The 24,055-nt window shown below is 39.7% G+C and overlaps 1 protein-coding gene across 2 annotated transcripts; it reads right to left on the bottom strand.

Annotated features, from left to right (window-relative positions):
* Nucleotides 1–219: 219 nt before the first annotated feature.
* On the bottom strand, nucleotides 220–23,338 carry LOC114651583 (uncharacterized). 2 transcript variants are annotated; one of them, XM_028801408.2, is made up of 10 exons: nucleotides 23,188–23,338; nucleotides 22,798–23,000; nucleotides 22,315–22,385; nucleotides 22,064–22,240; nucleotides 21,912–21,982; nucleotides 21,726–21,776; nucleotides 18,147–18,308; nucleotides 9,951–10,205; nucleotides 9,535–9,848; nucleotides 220–762 (listed from the first exon to the last, which is right to left on the bottom strand). In XM_028801408.2, exons 2-9 carry the CDS (start codon nucleotides 22,956–22,958, stop codon nucleotides 9,564–9,566), a joined length of 1,233 nt encoding a protein of 410 aa, XP_028657241.1. In that variant the 5' UTR covers nucleotides 22,959–23,000; nucleotides 23,188–23,338; the 3' UTR covers nucleotides 220–762; nucleotides 9,535–9,563. The 2 variants fall into 2 exon arrangements, with proteins under 2 accessions (XP_028657241.1, XP_051783538.1); XM_051927578.1 differs by lacking the exon at nucleotides 23,188–23,338 and having other exon boundaries at nucleotides 22,798–23,167.
* Nucleotides 23,339–24,055: the final 717 nt, after the last annotated feature.

Raw genomic sequence — 24,055 nt, 5'->3', positions numbered from 1 at the left:
AAAAGTAATCAAGATAATTTTCAATAATTGCACCAGTCTCCAATTATACATTTGTTTCCAAACACTAATCACAAGTATTTGCCTCTCTGCTTTCAGCACAAAACTCTTTTGAATTAGATTCAAAAATACATTATTAAGAGGCATCTTCCACCATTTTCCATACACCGTAATCCCAGATCCTGGATATCACACTGTATGTTGTTTTAATATTGTTCAGTCTAATTTAAACTGTTTCTAAAGTGCCTCAAGTCCTAACACTGGTGTGGCCTACAAAGGTGTAACTTTGCGACCAATTAACCAAGTCTTAGTGGATATTAATGTAACACATAGGAATTTTTGGATTTTTGGAATAGACTTTTTTGGAAAAGTTGTCCTAACACTTGGCTGAATTCATAATACTGATGAACTTACCCATTGTCTAATCAAAAGAGCTCCACTGTACCAAACTTTCATTACCACCTTTAACTAGAGGAATGAGATTTCTTGTCCAAATACCAACATCACTGAAAAAATTCTGGGTGCTTACATTTGTCTGTTGCTTCAGTAAAGTTTTTTTTCTTAGAATGACAGTTCAGGCCTGCATGTAGTGGATTTGATGACCTAATGATCCAAAGATACAACCAATCTGTTCAGTTCATCAACTGAGGCATATGACGTCCGTCTCTTTCGCCGTCTTCCACATTGTACACACAGACACAATATGCTTGCATCCTTCATCAGATATAATGGTCACTGTTGTAGCGATCTTCTTAACAGGTAGCCCTAAAAATGAGAAGAGATATGCTCAGTTGTGATTCTCATTTTCTTGTATTAATTACCCAGTTTAAATCACTGTGCAACTGATTAATATTAATTGCTTACAACACGAAAATTACAAGTATCGTATCTTATTATTATCACTTTTGAGAACAACATTAATAGATTATAGAGTACTATTCATTAAAATGTTCAAATGTAATACAATTGCTCTTAAATGGGTATTAACCAATATAATTATTCTATAAACACCTAGTCACTAATATTACTCAAGAACATTGCATGCAGTATAAGTAGAAAAAATGTAAAAGCAGCATTGTTAACAGCTACTTAGCTATATTTCAAAATCATCCTCAAAACTGAACACACACACACACACACTTATCAAAGAAACTGCTTAGTTTACAGGAAGAATTTTAACCACTTAAAGTAAATACTGTATCATTTGAATGCTCTGGTCCACATTTATGTTTTAGGTGATTTTTTTTGTTTTTTTTATATTAGAATTTTTACTTTGCGCTCTCCCTCAACATAACTTATCGTCTATGGGGGAGGAGCAAAAGCTTTAGATTTGTCAAAAATTTTGATCTCCAGTTTTTGATGGATTGCAACGTTTTAGGGTCCCCTAATACTAAAAACGTCAATATCTCAATGATGGGCGTGTGTCTGGCTGTGTGTCATACTTTCTTGAGGATGGTCCAGAGCTAAAATGGCTGGACAGAAAAATACCAAATTCGAAACGTAAGCCTGTTATGAGACGACGATGTGCTGATTAGTTTTTGAGCCAAATTATGCAAGAGAAAGAGGCACTCTAGAGGAACCTTCAAATACCGTAATTCTGCAATTAATTGTGAATTTGTATCGTCAATTGCTATCGTAATGACCTATTTCATGATCAGAAAGATCAGCATCAGAGTGGTAAATAATTACTGAAATGTTATACAATAGATGCTCATGACCAAATTTTTTTAGTTAAGTGTTCTAAAAGAACAAATAAAATTATGCACTTTTGTTTGGTGTCAAGCTGGAATGTAAGAGTTTGATCACACTGGAGAAGTTATCCCTGGTAACACTGATCATTCTGGATTCCTACTTTTTGCCTTTCAAATGCCAAATTAATCAGCAATAACAGATCTATGCCATGACTTTCACATCATCACAGTACACTGGACGTTGATCATCAGAAAAATCAGAAGAAGAGATTTGTGATATTATGTAACTCAATTTCTTTAAATTAAACAGACACCACGTTAAAAAGATTGTTAATAAAAATCTTTTGTACGAAAATAAAAGCCTAAGTATTACAAAAATACACATTCTGTTTAAGATGATGCATTTTTGTGTTATACATTTTTTTTTGCTTCTTGTCGTGAGTACTGTTTTTCAACAATTACATTTCAAACAAAAAGATATTTGAATTTGCAGCAACTTTTGAACACTCATGCTATATGATCACGGTTTTACAGTTTCAGACATCAGTCAAAACTTTGGTGTTAGCAATGGTAGAAAGCTAGTTATCTCTGAAAATGAACTACAGTAATTTGTTTGTCTTTTCTTTTTAGGTTGAGGTTTCTACAAACTTGTGCTCTCTGAATTTCAATGACAGAAATATGGGGACAGCTGTGCTAAATACAACCATATCATTTTTCTCAGACCAAATAAGACTACTGGTGCTTGTTTTAAGTATTTGCAGATACTGATGCCATTGTAGTAAGGCTAAAAGATAGTATTTGTTTATGTCCATCAACTTCACTGTTAACATCAAATATAAGACTCATAATTGGAATAAAATAATTCAAAATGGAACAAGTAACTCAAAGAAGGTTACGTTATATAGAATAGATTACACCACCATTTTTAACTCAAATTTCACAGAAAAAAGCAACAACAAAAAAAAAAAATCACATGCAATTAATGTAAGTAAACCAAACCAACAGTGTTTAAAGTCTTTCAACATGGAATGTAATAACACAACACAGTGTATATAGGAACGAACATTTTTATGCTTTTCCCTTTTTGTGATGGCTAGCTCAGTGCACATGTACATGTCAAAAATCATTGAGGAACACCTGCCACTGGTTAGGTCTACGACTCTTTTGGGAAAGTAAGTGGCATATTCCTTTTGATGAACAGAAGAATCTCTGCATGTTCAGCTGTAAGCTTGTCCCTGGTTTCATTAACAATATCTGACAGTGCACTAAATAAACTATCACTCTGTACGGTACTGCATGGGGCTGAAAGGTATTTCCTTGCCATCTGAGACAAAGTGAGGAACCACACTTTAACTGACCAGTAGTTAAGAGGTCTGTCTCATGTATGTTTCCAGCTGTATGGCAGCAGCTTAAATGGAACACAGCTCACTGATGCCGCTGCTTGTTCATCTATGATCTCATTAAATTTACTCTTCAAACTATTACTCGGCTAATCTTTCCAAGGACTATTGGCAGGCAACGTTGCATAATCCTGTTCAGCTGCATCCGGGCCACACAATTCCTGCAGCTCTAGCAACACCATCTCTTTGGCCTCCTTGACCGTATGGATATTTCAAAAGAACTGACCCTTATATCTACAACAGGAAAACTTTTTTCCTGATTACAGTCATATGAAAAAGTTTGGGAAGCCCTCTTAATTCTTTGGATTTTTGTTTATCATTGGCTGAGCTTTCAGAGTAGCAACTTCCTTTTAATATATGACATGCCTTATGGAAACAGTAGTATTTCAGCAGTGAGATTAAGTTTATTGGGTTAACAGAAAATATGCAATATGCATCATAACAAAATTATACAGGTGCATAAATCTAAATGAGCATTTGCATACAACAAGCGACTCTGTTTGTGGCGTGAGTGCAGAAAGGGCTTCTTTCTCATCACCCTGCCATACAGATGTTCTTTGTGCAAATTACACTGAATTGTAGAACGATGTACAGATACACCATCTGCAGCAAGATGTTCTTGCAGGTCTTTGGAGGTGATCTGTGGGTTGTCTGTAACCATTCTCACAATCCTGTGCATATGCCATTCCTGTATTATTCTTGGCCTGCCAGACCTGCTGGGTTTAACAGCAACTGTGCCTGTGGCCTTCCATTTCCTGATTCCATTTCTTACAGCTGAAACTGACAGTTTAAACCTCTAAAATAGCTTTTTGTAGCCTTCCCCTAAACCATGATACTGAACAATCTTTGTTTTCAGATCTTTTGAGAGTTGCTTTGAGGATCCCATGCTGTCACTCTTCAGAGGAGAGTTAAAGGGATTTCAACTTGCAATTGACCACCTTAAATACATTTTCTCATGATTGGACACACCCGTCTATGAAGTTCAAGGCTTAACGAGCTAATCCAACCAATTTGGTGTTGCAAGTAATCAGTACTGAGCAGTTCCATACATTCAAATCAGCAAAATTACAAGGGGACCCAAATTTTTGCACAGCCAGTTTTTCACATTTGATTTAATTTCATACAACTAAATATTGCTTCACTAAAAATCTTTGTTCGGAAAACACCCCAGTACTCAGATGTTCCTAGGAAATGAAAGACATACCACTGTTATCTTTTTTGTTGAAAGTAGAGTAAATTATTATGCAGGCTGAGAGGGGGGTTCCCAAACTTTCCATATGACTGTATATGCATGTCAGTTTTATGTCCAATCAACAGACAATTTTTGACACTTAGACATTTTACGTAATTGAAGAGACTGTTCCAAAAGGCTACATATTTAAAGACATTTTGGCAATAAAGGATTTTTTTTAATTAGCCACCCTAGATAAGTAATAATAAATTCTTCAAATTTATTTACACAGTCATGTTCAGGACACAAATTTGTGAAAATCTACTGCTAAAACATGTAGTTTCAAAAGAATATGTATATATCTGAGTTAGAATGAAATATATTCCATTGAACAAATTTTTAATAGTGAGTATATGGAACATTAAAATAATCAATTGGGATAGAAAAATGTCATCGTACTTGGACAAAAGCAAAAATAGCACTGATCCAGTAAACTAATTTGAATGCAGAGTCATCAATATTGATGCAGACACCCATAACCAATAAAACAAACATGCAAGTTTTATGTTCAGTACTTGTTTGCAGTGTTATACAGGTACTGGTCATAAAATTAGAATATCATGACAAAGTTGATTTATTTCAGTAATTCCATTCAAAAAGTGAAACTTGTATATTAGATTCATTCATTACACACAGACTGATGTATTTCAAATGTTTATTTCTTTTAATGTTGATGATTATAACTGACAACTAATGAAAGTACCAAATTCAGTATCTCGAAAAATTTGAATATCAATTAAGACCAATGCAAAAAAAGGATTTTTAGAAATGTTGGCCAACTGAAAGGTATGAACATGAAAAGTATGAGCATGTACAGCACTCAATATTTAGTTGGGGCTCCTTTGGCCTGGATTACTGCAGCAATGCGGCGTGGCATGGAGTCGATCAGTCTGTGGCACTGCTCAGGTGTTATGAGATCTGATAGTAGCCTTCAGCTCTTCTGAATTGTTTGGTCTGGCGTATTGCATCTTCCTCTTCACAATACCCCATAGATTTTCTATGGGGTTAAGGTCAGGCAAGTTTGCTGGCCAATCAAGAACAGGGATACCATGGTCCTTAAACCAGGTACTGGTAGCTTTGGCACTGTGTGCAGGTGCCAGGTCCTGTTGGAAAATGAAATCTGCATCTCCATAAAGTTCGTCAGCAGCAGGAAGCATGAAGTGCTCTAAAACTTCCTGGTAGACGGCTGCGTTGACCTTGGACCTCAGAAAACACAATGGACCAACACCAGCAGATGACATGGCACCACAAACCATCACTGACTGTGGAAACTTTACACTGGACCTCACGCAACGTGGATTCTGTGACTCTCCTCTCTTTCTCCAGACTCTGGGACCTTGATTTCCAAAGGAAATGCAAAATTTACTTTCATCAGAGAATATAACTTTGGACCACTCAGCAGCAGTCCAAAGGCGAGACGCTTCTGATGCTGTCTCTTGTTGAGTGGCTTGACACAAGGAATGCGACAGCTGAGACCCATGTCTTGTATACGTCTGTGCGTGGTGGTTCTTGAAGCACTGGCTCCAGCTGCAGTCCACTCTTTGTGAATCTCCCCCACATTTTTGAATGGGTTTTGTTTCACAATCCTCTCCAGGGTGCGGTTATCCCTATTGCTTGTACACTTTTTTCTACCACATCTTGTCCTTCCCTTCGCCTCTCTATTAATGTGCTTGGACACAGAGCTCTGTGAACAGCCAGCCTCTTTAGCAATGACCTTTTGTGTCTTGCCCTCCTTGTGCAAGGTGTCAATGGTCGTCTTTTGGACAACTGTCAAGTCAGCAGTCTTCCCCATGATTGTGTAGCCCACAGAACTAGACTGAGAGACCATTTAAAGGCTTTTGCAGGTGTTTTGAGTTAATTAGCTGATTAGAGTGTGGCACCAGGTGTCTTCAATATTGAACCTTTTCACAATGTTCTAATTTTCCGAGATACTGAATTTGGGACTTTCATTAGTTGTCAGTTATAATCATCAACATTAAAAGAAATAAACATTTGAAATACATCAGTCTGTGTGTAATGAATGAATCTAATATACAAGTTTCACTTTTTGAATGGAATCACTGAAATAAATCAACTTTGTCATGATATTCTAATTTTATGACCAGCACCTGTACAGTTAATAACAAAACTCTACACCAATAATACTTCACACTGTGAAGCAATAATGAAGCACGGCATTGATTCTACTCTGTCGTGTTCTGTCAGATATCAGATGCATCGAAAACTATGTTTTGAAAAATAAAACACTCTTCACATCTATAAAATGCACATTTTCTTGTAATATGATCTGTCAAAATTTGTATGTTATGAAGTGACCCTTAAGCATTTCATTGATTAAAACAGAAAGTGACAACTGGGTATTTATCATAGCCTAAACAAACTCTTTAAGTACAAAAAGTTTAGAAGGTACTAAAATGTTTCCAAATTAATAAAACACGTAGTTTAAATAGTGAAATTATTATTATTTTTTTTAATTTTAAGTAAGCCATGTTAGCATTTATCATTTAGTTTCCCCATTAAAAATAGAGTATGTGACTTTGAAAAAGCAAACCATGTCACATCCACATGTGTTGCTTCTTTGTGAACTGCATCACATTGCCTATTAAATGGGGATATCTTGGACTGAGTGGAGTGGCGAAGTTGAATATCCTCTAAGCAGAAATACGCTATGTCAGAATGCTTAAAAAAATATATATAAAAAAATAATAAGCGTGGTTTTTAAAGTAAGTTAAAAAGTGTACTAAAAAGTAAAAAATAAGTCTGTCATACATCACTTGTAAAATAAAAGCGTGGGCGCTTTTGCTAAGATTTTAATAAGTGTTTATTGAATGTTGATTGATGAAAAGCGCCCACGCTTTTATTTTACAAGTGATGTATGAGAGACTTATTTTTTACTTTTTACCACCGTTTTTAACTTAATATATGCATGGTTTTTTAAAAAGTGATTTTTATATATATTATTTTCAACTTTTTAGTCTTGGGTTTGTTTTAGTATAATTTTATAATCAATATTTTAACACTTCCTTTAATATTTCTACTAGCTACTATTCTATTACTAGCGCCATCTATTGGTGAAATCTAACTATTCTTCATATGAAAATTTCATTTCTTAATTAACATGGATTAATTGATCAATTAGTGAAACTGATTACTGATTCATGTATTGTCATCGGAAGCGAGTAAGTGTTCAAAATTTCAAGTCATTTGGACAATAGGAAGTGGGTTAAATATCGATTACAAGATTTGTACCAGACAACAAACGGCTGAAGTTAAATTAAAAGAGGTGGTAAAAATGTCCAACTATTTTTTATGCCCAACTGTCACAGCATCTGCAACACTCCGCTACTGCCAGCCATGGGACTCTAGCGTCATCAATGCCTTTTATCATATTTTTGACATTGTTGTGGACCACAAAGTGCACATAATTTTACAGAATGGCCCAAGTGCCAAGCATTTACTGAAACACACCTGCTATTGCGTGACCTGTGATGGGTGCCTTGAAACTCCTTTGCATACAACATTACCCGCTGAAGAACAAAATTCTCATCTATCCACTGTGCAGTTAAGGTGATGATAGACATTGGACGTACGCTGCTGCTGCAGATGTCACTGGCAAAGCTGAAAGCTGCTTTACAATCTTGTGCCTCCTTGGTAAGATGATCTCTGTAACATGGGCACGATTTGGAATGTGGTACTTGGGTTCTAACACATTTAGAAGGTGCTGAAATCCCAGGTGATCAACAACTGACAGTGGTTGGTTAATTGTCAAGAACAATATATTGGGAAAGGCCTTCTATCATTTTTCACTGACCACAGGTTTTCATTTGACATTTTTTCTCTACTTGCTAGAGTCTGCTGCAGGGTTGGCCGATGCTGTGCACCACCAGGGGCAATTTCACCGTGCTAATACTTGGGTTTACTTTCACAGTCCACCAGGGTTTAACTATAAGAAAATTTCCACATCGCAGACATGTGTTAATAGTATTTGTTATAGGCATTGATGCATTTTTACGAACAGGAGTACAAGTACATGAGCACTGTGTCAGACCAAAGTGGTTTAGATGAAAAGCATCAGCTACATAAAGAAAAGTTAATGGGACGTTTTCCTGGATTGACCACCACAAATTTTTAAATGTTTGTTGATGTCACTACGAAAAAGGGGCAGCCAAAACTATTACCTCCCCAAATTTTTAAGCAAGCATTACTATTTCCAAAAACCACCATAAAACTATTGATTCAATTTTTTTTATTCCTTTTGCTTTTAAATTAGCGGTGGAGGATGGGATATAAAAAATATAATTTTCTAAAAGCTGGTTAACCTCCTTAGCAATTTACCCTCAGGCTGCAAATACAGTGCTAAAAGTGTTAGTCCTGAGCATCACAATTGTATAGATGCTTCTCGCACAAGAGTTATACCCGAGGATTACTCGGGCTGTAAAACTGCCAAGCATTGATCAGTAAACAATACAGGCGCGTCTTGCAAAAGTGATAGGCCTAAGTGTTACCTGGGCAATGATGCGAACACGTCTTCTCCTAGCCTCATAATGGCATCTTGTAAGAAACGTTTTTCAGCAGCCCAGGTATAGCATGCTCTTGACAGTGATACAAGAAGTGATGACAAAGTGAATCTGTCTTCAGGAAGTGAAACTGAAACTGATAGTGAAATTGAAAGTGATTCTGATGAACCCAAAAGTGATACTCATGTCAATCATGCACGTGTTGTTCAAAAACTGATCAGTCTGGAAAGAAAATCTATAAGGATTCACGCTACTATTGTCCCAAATGTGATGGTGGATTGTACATTTTACTGTGAACTGATCACCAAAAGGAATAAAGTTAAAGATGACACTTCTTTTCAGCATTTTATGAAAGATCAATGTATTGTTTTTGTTTTGTTCAATTAAACAGTGAAAAAATGAAAGGAGCACCATGTAAAAGAGACCTTTTCCCAAGGTCGCAGACCTTAATTGGCTTGTTAGGACTACGGCTTAATAATAATAATACATATTATTTATATAGCACCTTTCCCATGCTCAAGGCGCTTGGTCACAGTTCATCTTCTGCTCACTTAATTATTCACAGTAACAGACATTTTAAGCAAGGGTTCCCAAACATTTGCATGCCACTGTACAAATATATATTATACCTGTGCAAAAGTGAAAAAAAAAAAAAAAAAAAACAACACTCTTTTCAAGTGGACAGTAAATCAACTTACTTTTTTTTTAGATGGACTGGCCAAATACACTATTGGTTCTCCCTCCTTATTTCTGTAGAAATACAATCCTCCTCTGTGTTCATGTTTCCCTGATCCATTGATTTATGCATAATGGTGAAGCAGCATCTCTTCTCTGTGCACCTAATATTAGTAGTCTCATTCAGAACTGGAAAGTAGTCTTCCTCAATATTTTCTTCCTGTAAAATGTGTCCAGTGGTGTATTCTTGTAAAAGCTCACAGTCCTCCAATTTAATTACAGGATCATGAAGACAAGGTTCTTCTGTAAAAGAATGGGCTGGAGATTCACTAAGTACCTGTTTAATGAGTACAGAATGAAGTTTACAAACGCAATGTTTAATAATTTGTCCAGACTGACAAATACATTATTTAATGACATCTTAGGCAGGATCACACACCTCTTCTTTAATGGAGACAGGTGACTGTTCCAACACTTCCTCCTTAACTTCGACAAATTTTTGCTCCTCACAATCCTCTACAGTCGGATCGGAATCAAGGTTAGCATCATCCTCCTCATCCTTACCAGTGTGGTAGGCACTGTCTTCAAACATTGGTTCCCCTTCACTACTGCCCATTTCTGAAAGCCTGAGTGGAGACTCAGATGGCTCCTGTTTAATATCAAGCCACTGCATCTCAGGAAGAGTGCCCTGTAACTGTGCAAAAATAACAATTATTACATAGTAGTACAGAATTGCAAGAAAAAAGACGACAACTCAAAGACAGTTTGTCGTTATGTTGATCTAAGTTGGGTCTTTGCGATCTACTTAAATGTTGCACGAAAAAGGTTTAAGAACAATCATGATTGTCTCAAACTCAAAAGTTATTCAAAAATGTAAAATTTCTTGGCTGTCACATACCACTCAATTGATATGAACATGACATACAGTATTTCACACATACAGCTTTTAGTAAAGAAAACGTTGATAGATCAAATCAATAAATACATGACTGTTTCCTAAAATGTTTCCCTGACAATTTTAAAACCAATTTTATATGTAACACTGTTTTAGCAAACCTTTTAAAAATGAATTAAGCTTAATATTGTTTCACATGTTTATAATTTGCTAATGGAAATATGAAATACATTTGAGTATGGGTTTCATGAGGTACATTCTGTTTGAAACACTAAATGGTAATAAGATTTGTTACTTTCACTATAATGTAACAGTTCAGGAGAAAACATAATGAACAACCATTCAAAATAGTTAAAAAATAAATAAATAAATAATAAAACTACTTTATATCGGCAAAGTGCTTAGAATGGTTGGATAGCTTAAGGGTGAGACTGGAAGTCAGTTTATGTTTGTTCAAATAGAAACTGTTGTAATTTGTACAATTGCAGCACACTGTGCAACGAGCGTGTCAATACTGTCTCGCAGAGGGCATAATGCGAGTGACGCTAGGAAAGGGCGTTACAATAATCGCGTCATTACATGGAGTGCCTTCCCATGGGCTCACCACCTATGGGAGGGGCCAAGGAGGTCGGGTGCAGTGTGAGTTGGGTGGTGGCCGAAGGCGGGGACCTTGGCGGTCCGATCCTCGGCTACAGAAACTGGCTCTTGGGACGTGGAATGTCACCTCTCTGAAGGGGAAGGAGCCTCAGCTAGTGCGCGAAGTTGAGAGGTTCCGGCTAGATATAGTCGGGCTCACCTCGACGCACAGCTTGGACTCTGGAACCAATCTCCTTGAGAGGGGCTGGACTCTCTACCACTCTGGAGTTGCCCCCGGTGAGAGGCGCCGAGCAGGTGTGGGTATACTTATTGCCCCCCAACTTGGAGCCTGTACATTGGGGTTTACCCCGGTGGACGAGAGGGTAGCCTCCCTTCGCCTTTGGGTGGGGGGACGGGTCCTAACTGTTGTTTGTGCGTATGCACCGAACAGCAGTTCGCAGTACCCACCCTTTTTGGAGTCCCTGGAGGGGGTGCTAGAGGGCATACCTTCTGGGGACTCCCTCGTTCTGCTGGGAGACTTCAATGCTCACGTGGGCAATGACAGTGAGACCTGGAAGGGCGTGATTGGGAGGAATGGCCCCCCTGATCTGAACCCGAGCGGTGTTTTGTTATTGGACTTCTGTGCTCGTCACGGATTGTCCATAACGAACACCATGTTCAAGCATAGGGGTGTTCATATGTGCACTTGGCACCAGGACACCCTAGGCCTCAGTTCGATGATCGACTTTGTGGTCGTATCGTCGGACTTGCGGCCACATGTCTTGGACACTCGGGTGAAGAGAGGGGCGGAGCTGTCAACTGATCACCACCTGGTGGTGAGTTGGCTTCGATGGTGGGGGAGGATGCCGGTCAGGCGTGGTAGGCCCAAACGTGTTGTGAGGGTCTGCTGGGAACGTCTGGCAGAGCCCCCTGTCAGAAGTAGCTTCAACTCCCACCTCCGCCAGAACTTCGACCACATCCCGAGGGAGGTGGGGGACATTGAGTCCGAATGGGCCATGTTCCGTGCCTCTATTGTTGATGCAGCTGACCGGAGCTGTGGCCGTAAGGTGGTCGGTGCCTGTCGTGGCGGCAATCCCCGAACCCGCTGGTGGACACCGGTGGTGAAGGATGCCATCAAGCTGAAGAAGGAGTCCTACAGGACCCTTTTGTCCTGTGGGACCCCGGAGGCAGCTGATAGGTACCGGCAGGCCAAGCGGAATGCGGCTTTGGTGGTTGCTGAGGCAAAAACTCGGGCGTGGGAGGAGTTTGGGGAGGCCATGGAGAATGACTTTCGGACGGCTTCGAGGAGATTCTGGTCCACCATCCGGCGTCTCAGGAAGGGGAAGCAGTGCAGTGTCAACACTGTATATGGTGGGGATGGTGCGCTGCTGACCTCGACTCGGGACGTTGTGGGTCGGTGGGGGGAGTACTTCGAAGACCACCTCAATCCCATTAACATGCCTTCCAATGAGGAAGCAGAGCCTGGGGACTCAGAGGTGGGCTCCCCCATCTCTGGGACTGAGGTCACCAAGGTGGTCAAAAAACTCCTTGGTGGCAGGGCCCCAGGGGTGGATGAGATACGCCCGGAGTTCCTCAAGGCTCTGGATGTTGTAGGACTGTCTTGGCTGACACGCCTCTGCAACATCGCATGGACATCAGGGACAGTGCCTCTGGATTGGCAGACCGGGGTGGTGGTCCCCCTCTTTAAGAAGGGGGATCGGAGGGTGTGTTCCAACTACAGAGGGATCACACTCCTCAGCCTCCCTGGAAAAGTCTATTCAGGGGTCCTGGAAAGGAGGGTCCGTCGGATAGTCGAGCCTCGGATTCAGGAGGAACAGTGTGGTTTTCGTCCTGGTCGCGGAACAGTGGACCAGCTCTATACCCTTAGCAGGGTCCTGGAGGGTGCATGGGAGTTTGCCCAACCAGTCTACATGTGTTTTGTGGACTTAGAAAAGGCATTCGACCGTGTCCCTCGGGGAATCCTGTGGGGGGTACTCTGAGAGTATGGGGTACCGGCCCCCCTGATAAGGGCTGTTCAGTCCCTGTACGATCAGTGCCAGAGCTTGGTCCGCATTGCCGGCAGTAAGTCGAACCCGTTTCCAGTGAGAGTTGGACTCCGCCAGGGCTGCCCTTTGTCACCGATTCTGTTCATAACTTTTATGGACAGAATTTCTAGGCGCAGCCAGGGTGTTGAGGGGGTCCGGTTTGGTGGGCTCAGGATTGGGTCACTGCTTTTTGCAGATGATGTTGTCCTGTTTGCTTCATCAGGCCGTGATCTTCAGCTCTCTCTGGATCGGTTCGCAGCCGAGTGTGAAGCGGCTGGGATGAGAATCAGCACCTCCAAATCCGAGACCATGGTCCTCAACCGGAAAAGGGTGGAGTGCCCTCTCAGGGTTGGTAGCGAGATCCTGCCCCAAGTGGAGGAGTTCAAGTATCTCGGGGTCTTGTTCACGAGTGAGGGAAGAATGGAGCGTGAGATCGACAGGCGGATCGGTGCGGCATCCGCAGTAATGCGGGCGTTGCATCGGTCTGTCGTGGTGAAAAAGGAGCTGAGCCGCAAGGCGAAGCTCTCAATTTACCAGTCGATCTATGTTCCTACCCTCACCTATGGTCATGAGCTATGGGTAGTGACCGAAAGAACGAGATCGCGAATACAAGCGGCTGAAATGAGTTTCCTCCGCAGGGTGTCTGGGCTTTCCCTTAAAGATAGGGTGAGAAGCTCAGTCATCCGGGAGGGGCTCAGAGTAGAGCCGCTGCTCCTCCGCATCGAGAGGAGTCAGATGAGGTGGCTCGGGCATCTGATCAGGATGCCTCCTGGACGCCTCCCTGGTGAGGTGTTCCGGGCACGTCCAACCGGGAGGAGGCCCCGGGGAAGACCCAGGACACGCTGGAGGGACTATGTCTCTCGACTGGCCTGGGAACGCCTTGGGATTATCCCGGAAGAGCTAGAAGAAGTGGCCGGGGAGAGGGAAGTCTGGGCATCTCTGCTCAAGCTGCTGCCCCCGCGACCCGACCTCGGATAAGCGGGAGACAATGGATGGATGGATGGATGGATACATGGAGTGCGTTGTCAAGGGCGTTCCATGACTGACACTATGGGCGTTCTATGTCTAACATCAGAGGTATTGCAGTCTGCAGCTTCGCTCTGTTGAAGGAACCTGGCAGTCTAGGGAGACCTCCTTGTACTGTCTTTCCTGCTGAAGACTGAAAGAAATTAGCTCCAGTGGTTTTGAACATCTAATAAAGATATCACTAGAAGATCATTATGTAGAGTGCACTAAAAGGCAACCCGAGCCTATGAGAACTGGTCTATCCTGCTAAGTTTGTTATGTGTCACTGTCTACCATAAACCACACACTAAGGAGTTAATGTCATACTCCACATTAATATCTTTTTATCTGGAGTATTAATTTATATTATTTACCTCAAAGTAATATGAAGTGATGGCTGAGAAAATTTTTTTTCACATTTTCATGGAGATAAACTTTCTGATAGAATAGGTGTATATGGTGACCAATGCAGGACCAGCCCAAACAATATGCAAACATCCATGAAATAAAATCTCACGTTACTTGTGGAGCATAAACCACACCTTCAGAACGGGCAAATTGCATGAGTTTTTGCTAAAATGTTTTTAAATAAATATTTCCAGAAAAATCAGAGGAGTGCATGCAGAGGAAATACATCCACATGGGACTGAGTGTATGAATTACATGCTGGATTTTTGACTAAAGCATTAAAGACAGGCCTAGCCAGGATCAGTTCAAGGGCACGAGGCCTGGATAAGACAGGGGAGTTAGCTCCTAAACTATAACTTCTAAGAATTATTTAGACACAGAAGAAATCAACTTTGACAGCAGATTGCAGCTGCAGCTCTGCAACAAGCTGGAGAGTGTCAGCATATTAAGACAATAGATAAAAGTTTTGGACATTAAAGTCTACACAGCAGGACCGCCTGAAAATGATAATAGAGTAAAATGGTGACCCTTTCATGGTAAAATTACCATTCACCTCACAGCTTTGACACTGCACTAAGTGAGCTGTAACTCCTTAATCCTTTGAATAACTTGTTTTAAAAGAACTTTGTTGAACGTAAATCCATACAAAGCCACCAAACAACATACCTGGTTGAGTGCTTGTAATGTGCAAACCAGCTGACGGATAACATTTCCCTGAGGCTGGCAGTCGTTCCTAAGTGCTTTAACCACCACCATCAAACCTATGCCAAAAAAGTCTCCTGTCTCTTGATTCAATGACTATCACCCTACAGTCACTGAAGTGTCATCAAAAATTGACTTGAGAGGCTAGTCTTGGGCCACATGAAAGCCAGACTTGACCCTCTCTCCAGAATGTGTATTGCCTGAAATGTTCCATCGAAGATGCCATATCATCTAATCTTTATCTGGCTTTGTCCCATCTTGACAAGAGAGACACTTATGTTAGAAAGCTTTTCATAGACTTCAGTTCAGCTTTCAACACCATCATCCCCCAGAATACCTATAAAGAAGCCGAGTCTGACAGGTTACAACACATCCTCATGTAACTAAACCCTTGACAGCCCATATCAGAAACACCACCTCCAGTACCATCACATTGAGCACTCGTGTCCCCCAGGGCTGTGTACTCAGCCCATGTCTCTTCACTCTGTTGACTCAAAACTGTATGGCTATGTACACCTCTACCACTAACTAAGTTTGCAGTTGACACAACAGTGTGGTGAGTCTCATCAGCTATAGGGATGAGTCATCTTACATTAACGGCACTGTGGTGGAATTGGTCAAGAGCACCAAATTCCTCGGTGTGCACCTAGCAGCTGACCTTTCTTAGGTATGGAGGTGGTGTTAACTGACCAAGAAGGCACAGCAGCATCTCCACTTCCTTCTGCAGCTCAAGAAGGAAAGCCTACCAGCCTCTCTCCCACATTCTACAGGGGCACCATCGGGAGCATTCTGACCAGCTGAGTCACTCCCTGGTTTGGGAACTGCAGTGTCTCTTACTGCAACATCCTAGAAAGAATAGAGCACACAGCAGAAAAGATCATTAGGACCTCTCTCTGCCCTCCATTAAAGACATCTTTATAAAGGGATGCATCTGCACAGCCTATAGCATTATCAAAGGCTGCTTTCAGAGTCACTTTGTCCCACTTTCATCAGGCAGAAGGAAATGTAGCATCCAAACCAGTTCTGCAACAGCTTCCACCTGTCTGGACTCTGAACTCTGTGCTGCCCCACTTCCCTCAGATCTGCTGCTAATAGCTTATTTATATGCAGTACATTTGTTACACTTATTATTGTTTTTTATTATTCGCCATTGTTATATTTATTACTATTATTTACATGTTTAGCTATTTATAGCATAGATCTTTACATATCTTGCACTTGTCCTATGTTTATGTATATGTTGCACTGTGGTCCTAGGGAATGTTATTTTGTGCCACTGCATGCTGCAATACTGTGTATGAATGGTACGAAAATAAGGCCACTTGATTTCCCTTGCAAATCATTTACAACCAAGTGTATTTTAAATGGATAATGATGTAAAGAACCATTATAATATCTTGGCTACAAACCTTGACTCAGATTTCTTTTTGTATTGTATAGAATAGCTGGCATATAGATGATATTTCTGTTAGATTAACATATTAAGTCCATATATCGGACACTGGGTCATCTTGTATTAGGTTACTTAAAGAAATACTGGATACTTCATGCTGAACGTCAGAAGCTAGCTAGGGGCTGCATACTAAAGATTAACTCTTACTCCTACCGAGAACAGTTAGACAAAAGGCAATATAACTGAAAAGCTTAACAGACAAAAGCTGTTACTAAAGATTTTCCACTACAAGACCTTCTGGAAAATTTAAAATAAGAGCCAGTAGATACTAGTATTCCCACTGGACTTAAAATTTAATTTAATGATGCAAAGAATTAAGTACTGTAAGAGGGAGAGGGTGGTTAAGGATTTAAGATAACAGAATGAAATTATTCAAATCTCAAAAAAAAAAAAAAATCTAAAAACTACAGCCTGTTTTAGATTGTATGTGCCGACAGCAGTAAAACAAAACCCTCCTAATGGTCTCTACAACAACAAAATTAGTGTGAAAGTGCAAGGTAGTGCGAGACAGTTGAAGAGCACAATCTGCTTTGGAAAACTCTTAAAATAGCAGTTTCAAACCCATTACAATAACAAAATGATAACCAGTTATATCAGCTATTTTCATTGATACAAAAAGTAAAACAGATGACATCTGCCTGCTATAATTAATGTTAAAAGACTTTAGCACAGAATAGACACAAGTCAAGTACTGCAAGCCCTCACTTCTGACACACCACTGTTAAAGAATGAAGAACTGTCATTCACAGTAACTAAAGAAGTGACAGGGAATCGAAAAACAAGTTGATTTTATTCACCTGGATATCTGAACATTTAATGGTGTTTCTGGTTCTGCTGAATTTAAACAGCGTTTGATTAACAAACTAAGGCATACACTTATACAGGAGTCTCACCGGATAACTAGTCTGCACAAAAGTTTAATCATGTGAGTGGGACAGAAGCAGGTTCTATATTTGACTAGGTGGGAGATGGAATGAGTCTTTGGAATAGGAAAGGAGTGGGGAATACAAAAATGGGAAAACCCCTTATAGCCCATCCCTACAACTTGCAACACTTACATTTACTTATTTGGCCGACGCCTTTATCCAAGGCAACGTACAATATTTATGATACAATTGGTGACATTTCTTTTGGCTTTCCAATTGGCAGGTCAAGTGACTTGCTCATGGTCACACAGTGCCAGTAGCGGGATTGGAATCTCCAGCCTCAGGAAGTGCAAAGCTTTAACCACTACACCACACTGCCTGAGGGAAACAAAGTGAAATCTGTTTTATTTTATTAATGTGCTGTGACTATCCACAACTCACTAGGTTTATATAAAAGAAGGCTACCTTGGAAAATGGCCAAAAAGTTGTGCAGTGTGCTTAAGATGAGTAATCAGACATGCACTTTTGTTAATCCAGAGCAGACCACAATTTACCAGCCATAAATCAAAGTTTATCTCAACTTTCCCCATTGAAATTTAAAAAAAAAAAAGGAAAACTTACGGTATGTCCTATAAATGGTATGAACAGAATCACTTACAATTCTCTACGAACAAAGAAAACTTACCACTAACTGTTTTTCTAGAAGTTGTATTTCCAAGTCTAACTTCCTTGTTTGTTTTTCAAGCAACCTCTTTTTTAATCTGCGGTATTCCGTTTCTTCCTCCAGGTATCGCTTATAGGTTTTTTGGATACAACCATCACCTGGACTTTTTGACCATTTTTCCCCCTGAAAGATACAATTGAAAATATCTTTGTTTTGTCCATTAATTAAAATGTACACTGCTTTGTGGGTTTGAACAGTGAGCAAGCTTGTGTTAAGTATAACAGCTTACATTTTCAATTAGAATAAGAAGCAATAAAGAAAAGTTTGAAAATGTTGCCTAGTAAACAATAGGCTTGTTAGCTTAACAGCAAAATGGATCTAGCTTACTTGTAAACTTGTTAAGCATGTTAGTCTTGTATCTTCTTGATAAACATCTTATGAACGTTTGATAGATGTGTTGCTTTTTTAAAGGACTGTACTGTGTTTATTATTTGTATTGTGTTTTTCATTATTGATTTTGATCTTCTTGGGTCTTTTGTGGACTTTTGCAAACCTCAAGTTCAGAATCTTCAGGTTATTTTTGACAGTAACCTCTCTTTTGAGAAACAGATTAATTCTGTAACCAAGAGTTGGTTTTTCCAGCTACATCTTTTAGCAAAGGTAAAGCCTTTTTATTTCCTGCAGAACTTGAGAAAGTTTTATCTTTTCTTGGCTTGATTACTATAACTGATCATATTCTGGGATCAGTAAATCCCTGATACTTAGGTTGCAGTTGGGTCAGAATGCCAATGCTCATTTTTTGGTTAGGGCAAAAATGTTTACCTCTGTATCTCCAATTTTAGCCTCACACTGGCTGCCTGTTAGTTGTAGAATTGGTCTTTAAAATTTTACTGCTGGTTTTTAAATCACTACATAGGTATGCTCATGCCTATTTATCTGAATGGTGTATTATACACCAGCCATCCAGAGAGCTTAGATCTACCGGTCAGTTGTCTCTTGTGGTCTCTCGTACGAAGTGCAAAACTTGAGGGGGACATGGCAATTGAACGGATTAAAATTGGACTGAAGATGCAATTCAATTCTCTAACTTTCTGTGACCTTCAGCGATACTGATGACACCCTCCTCTTAGTTATTTGTTTGTTTTCAATTTATTTCTGTTTTTTTTTTTTTTTTTTTTTTTTAATGTAAAGCATTTTGGCGACAGCATTGCTAAGGCTGTTTTAAATGTGCTCTATAAATAACTTGACATTGTTGGTGCATGTCATACTGTTTATGCTTCTGTAAGAAACAGGTTAAGCATAAATTAAAATGGTAATCCATATTTACAATGACACCTCAAAACTGCAAATAGTACAGTAATCCCTCACTTATCGCGGGAGATAGGTTCCAAGGCCGACCGCGATAACTGAATTTCTGCGAAGTAGGGACACCATATTTATTTAATTATTTAACGTGTATTTGGACGTTTTTAAACCCTCCCTGTATTGTTTACAACCCACCCTTTACTCTATTAATAACAGGGACAACTGCTAAGCAATATGAAATCGGTAGATAAGTTTACACTTACTGTATAGCGAAGTACACGTAGCTATATATGACGTGATGATGGTGATGAATATGCTGCGCAGTAAAAATGACGACGATGAAGGTGATAATCCCCTGAATGCAGTAGCAAGAGCACGTTAATGCTGAATGAGTGAGATGAGACTTCCTGGTTAATGCAGCACTCCGTCGCTGAGCCAATCAGCAGCACACAGGAACTTAACTGCGTGCTCTGATTGGGTAGCTTCTCGGCCATCCGCCAATAGCATCTCTTGTATGAAATCAACTGGGCAAACCAACTGAGGAAGCAAATACCAGAAGTAAAAAGACCCACTGTCCGCAGAAACCCGCAAAGCAGCGAAAAATCCGCGTTATATATTTAGATATGCTTACATATAAAATCCGTGAAGTCGTGAATCCGCGAAAAGTGAACCGCGAAGTAGCGAGGGATTACTGTATACAGTAATCCCTCCTCCATCGCGGGGGTTGCGTTCCAGAGCCACCCGCGAAATAAGAAAATCCGCGAAGTAGAAACCATATGTTTATATGGTTATTTTTATATTGTCATGCTCGGGTCACAGATTTGCGCAGAAAAACAGGAGGTTGTAGAGAGACAGGAACGTTATTCAAACACTGCAAACAAACATTTGTCTCTTTTTCAAAAGTTTAAACTGTGCTCCATGACAAGACAGAGATGACAGTTCAGTCTCACAATTAAAAGAATGCAAACATATCTTCCTCTTCAAAGTAGCAAACAAATCAATAGGGCTGTTTGGCTTGTAAGTATGCGAAGCACCGCGGCACAAAGCTGTTGAAGGCGGCAGCTCACACCCCCTCCGTCAGGAGCAGAGAGAGAGAGAGATAAAAAAATCAATACGTGCCCTTTGAGCTTTTAAGTATGCGAAGCACCATGCAGCATACTTAAAAGCTGCACACAGAAGGTAGCAACGTGAAGATAATCTTTCAGCATTTTTAGACGAGCGTCCGTATCGTCTAGGTGTGCGAACAGCCCCCCTGCTCACACCCCCTACGTCAGGATCACAGATAGTCAGCGCAAGAGAGAGAGAAAGAAAAGTAAGTTGGGTAGCTTCTCAGCCATCTGCCAATAGCGTCCCTTGTATGAAGCAGCGAAAAATCCGCGATATATATTTAAATATGCTTACATATAAAATCCGCGATGGAGTGAAGCCGCGAAAGACGAAGCGCGATATAGCGAGGGATTACTGTACTGGAAAAAATAAACTCCTGTATAAATATAGTTAATGTATATTTTAACAGCAAAAATAACTAAAGTGCAATTAATGATTACAGCCTGTAAGTGCATGTATATTTAAATTTAAGCAGTGTTTAACTGCCAATATCAATTCACTGAATTAATGCATCAGAATATATTAAAATTTAGGTTAGACAAATGGCACTTTTTTAAAATTAAAGTCTGTTTCAGATAAGTTCACCACAGAGGAAATTAAACAATATGACAGCTTGTAGTTATGAGAAGCATTTCAATTTTCTTTAATGCCATATGCATACTGGATACATATTTTCTTCATATATTTTATATCACTTAAAAAGTATGTACTTTAAGGCAAGTGTATTTTAGTATTTTTATGATCACTGAACAATGATCCTACTGAATTTAATTTTTTAATAAAAAAAATTAACAGGTACCACTGTGGTCTATAGATTAGATATAAAAAATATCAATGTTAACTGTTTAATAAAGAAAATAAGGCTTCTCCACGCCTGGTTACACAATAGCTTAGAGTGAAAAAGTTTTTTAAAGAAATAATTAAAAAAAAAATTAAATTGTCTGATCCAGTAACATGACCTTAGTAATAAGTATTGGTCCTAAAAAGAAAAGAAAAAAAAAAAAACACCTGATTGGAGCATGCCTAACAACATTGTAATGCAGTTGAGATAAAGTGGCTAAACTAGGGGAAAGGACAGTGTGGATTTGAATCTTTCATGAATTACTGAAAATTCAGTTGCCATTAAAAAGGACAGAGAATACTACTATCTTTCAGTTTGGGCTATTTAACACTTTTTGCAGATATTACCTCTATACGAAGTGAAGACATGGTTGAGGCGTCTTCATCATCATCATCTGTCTAAGAGAAAGAATGGGACATTAAAAACAATCACTTTAAGGCTGTGCAAACTTGGTATTTTAAGTGTTAAGATTTAAGACAAGATAAAAATATATTTCTCCATAGCTCTTCACTCTTTATCAGTATAAAACTTACATCACTTGAATGTTCCTCCAGACACTCAACTGCAAGAAGTGGGTCTACAAGTGCTATGGACAGTGAAGGAGCTGGAGGAGGAGTGGAAAAAAAAAAGTCTTGTTAATTTAACGACAGTCCAAGCACAAACCACAGCAAGTGCCATTACCCACCTTTAACAAAAGGGCTTCTGATAATTGGGCCAACCTGCTCAGAGGAACTACCTCCGGATATTTCTTCCATCACATGCCAACCCTGGTTCTGAATAAGCACTAGCTCCTCTGCTACAGTTAGCCGTGGAGGGACAGCATCACCTCCCACCTTCCATTTCTCCATCATCTTCTTGTTAGCTAAGTTACAGAAGAATTTACATTAACTTTTAAAACTTGCTGAGTATAAACGTTTAAACAGCAGTCATACATACCTCTTTGGAGAATATTCTTATATTTCGTCTTTACTTGTTGCCAGCTTCTTTTGACCCCTCTGGTGTTGCAACTATGTGGACAAAAATGACAGTGTGCTGTTTTATGTTTCATCTTATTGAGATCTGATGATAGTGACTGCTGAAAAATGAGATTAGTGAAATCACCTAACCAATTCTCACTCATCATATATGCATTTAATTTCTAAGATTAGCAAGGTTTCTAGCAAATGGTGCTTTAATGTATCAAAACAAGTATCCATCGCCTATGTCCTCCTTTGACCAAGGGGAATTGCACTAAGTATCCTTGGTAATAGAAAGCAGTATTTGAAATAACCCTCCACTCCCCAATCATATGATGCGCATCAATGTACGGCTAAAGATATGTTGACAGTTTAGCTATTCAGCATCAGATTACCAAAAACTGTCAAATGTACTTAATAAATGCTTTGTATTATTTAACCGTTCACTTAAAGCCCCACTTACGCATTAATTCTATCCGCGATCCGTTTCCATGCTTCCTCTTTCTCCTTAGCTGATGCTGCGGTGTTGCTTTTAGCGGCTATGGTAAATCGCTCATCTTCGTAACACTGCATTAACAACTCTTGTTCCGCAACGTTGAAAAAAGTCGCTCTCTCTTTAGCCATCTTTAAATTTAAGCCTCAACGTCCAGCGTTGCTCCCAGAGGACTATAAAACGGAAAAGCAAAGAATGTTGAAACCGCCGTACCTGAGCGAGGCTAAAGTAAAACAAGTGCCCTGTGAAGCGACAGGAGAAAAAAAAAACAACGGATTCTAAATGTGAAAAGAGACAACAATAACGACGAAGGTTCATGGAGTAAACTAACGTATTGATAACAGAAAAGAAAGGCAATACCTTTAATTTTTATTAACTTGATTTAAAACTCCCGGCTATTCACAAATACCGCACAAGCTACAGTACAACGGTATGGCCATATTAGGCGAGTATGACCCAAAGGAAAGGCCGTGACCCGTGACCTCACGCTGCGCCAAAAGGATCAGATTGGCACGTACCTTTCTGTTGTATCTCGATGTTAAATTACTTACATTGACATCCTTGCGAATCTGTTAAGTTATAGTCCAACGCTTAAAAACAATTTAATTCTGTTGCATTTTTCTCGACTTAAAAATTAAGCGGTTCCTTAAATTTTTGAAATGTGGTCTTTTTTTCTAACAAAGACTCCCCCGCACTAGCACAATAATGGTGACGCCTAGTCTAACTCTGCGCACGCGTTGAACTCACTTCATAAGGGGGCGCCCTTTCCACGCTTTTTCGAAGGAAGTTAGGGATTTCTTTCACTTACATTGCAATTCAGTTGTGGACTTCGGTTTAAGCAATTGTGCATACGAAAGGATATCCATAGCTTCTCCCAAGTGGTCAATTTAACATTCAGAATGTCATAATGTGGAACCTTTATTACAACTGTTTATCGTTAACTTAAAAAAAATCCAAATATTTGTTGATTGTTCAGAACTTTATGCACTATGAGTGCTATTGAGAGAGTATTACTTGACTGTATAAAAATTACCAGAAGCACTTAATCAGTTTCAGAGCATTTGTATTATGGGCATGGGAGTTTGAGCCTATATCTTGGTGCATGGCAGGAACCAACCATGGATGGAATATGAGTCAAGTTCAAGTTTATTGTCACATGGATACCCTTTGTCTTGCACAGACAATAAACGCAAGACCAAACATTAAATATGACATCCTGTGATTATGT

Source organism: Erpetoichthys calabaricus, chromosome 5, assembly GCF_900747795.2.
Source record: "Erpetoichthys calabaricus chromosome 5, fErpCal1.3, whole genome shotgun sequence".
In the NCBI taxonomy this organism is placed as follows: Eukaryota; Metazoa; Chordata; class Cladistia; order Polypteriformes; family Polypteridae; genus Erpetoichthys; species Erpetoichthys calabaricus.
The sequence above is the reverse complement of the archived record's forward strand: the minus strand, read 5'-3'. Positions and strand labels throughout refer to the sequence as shown.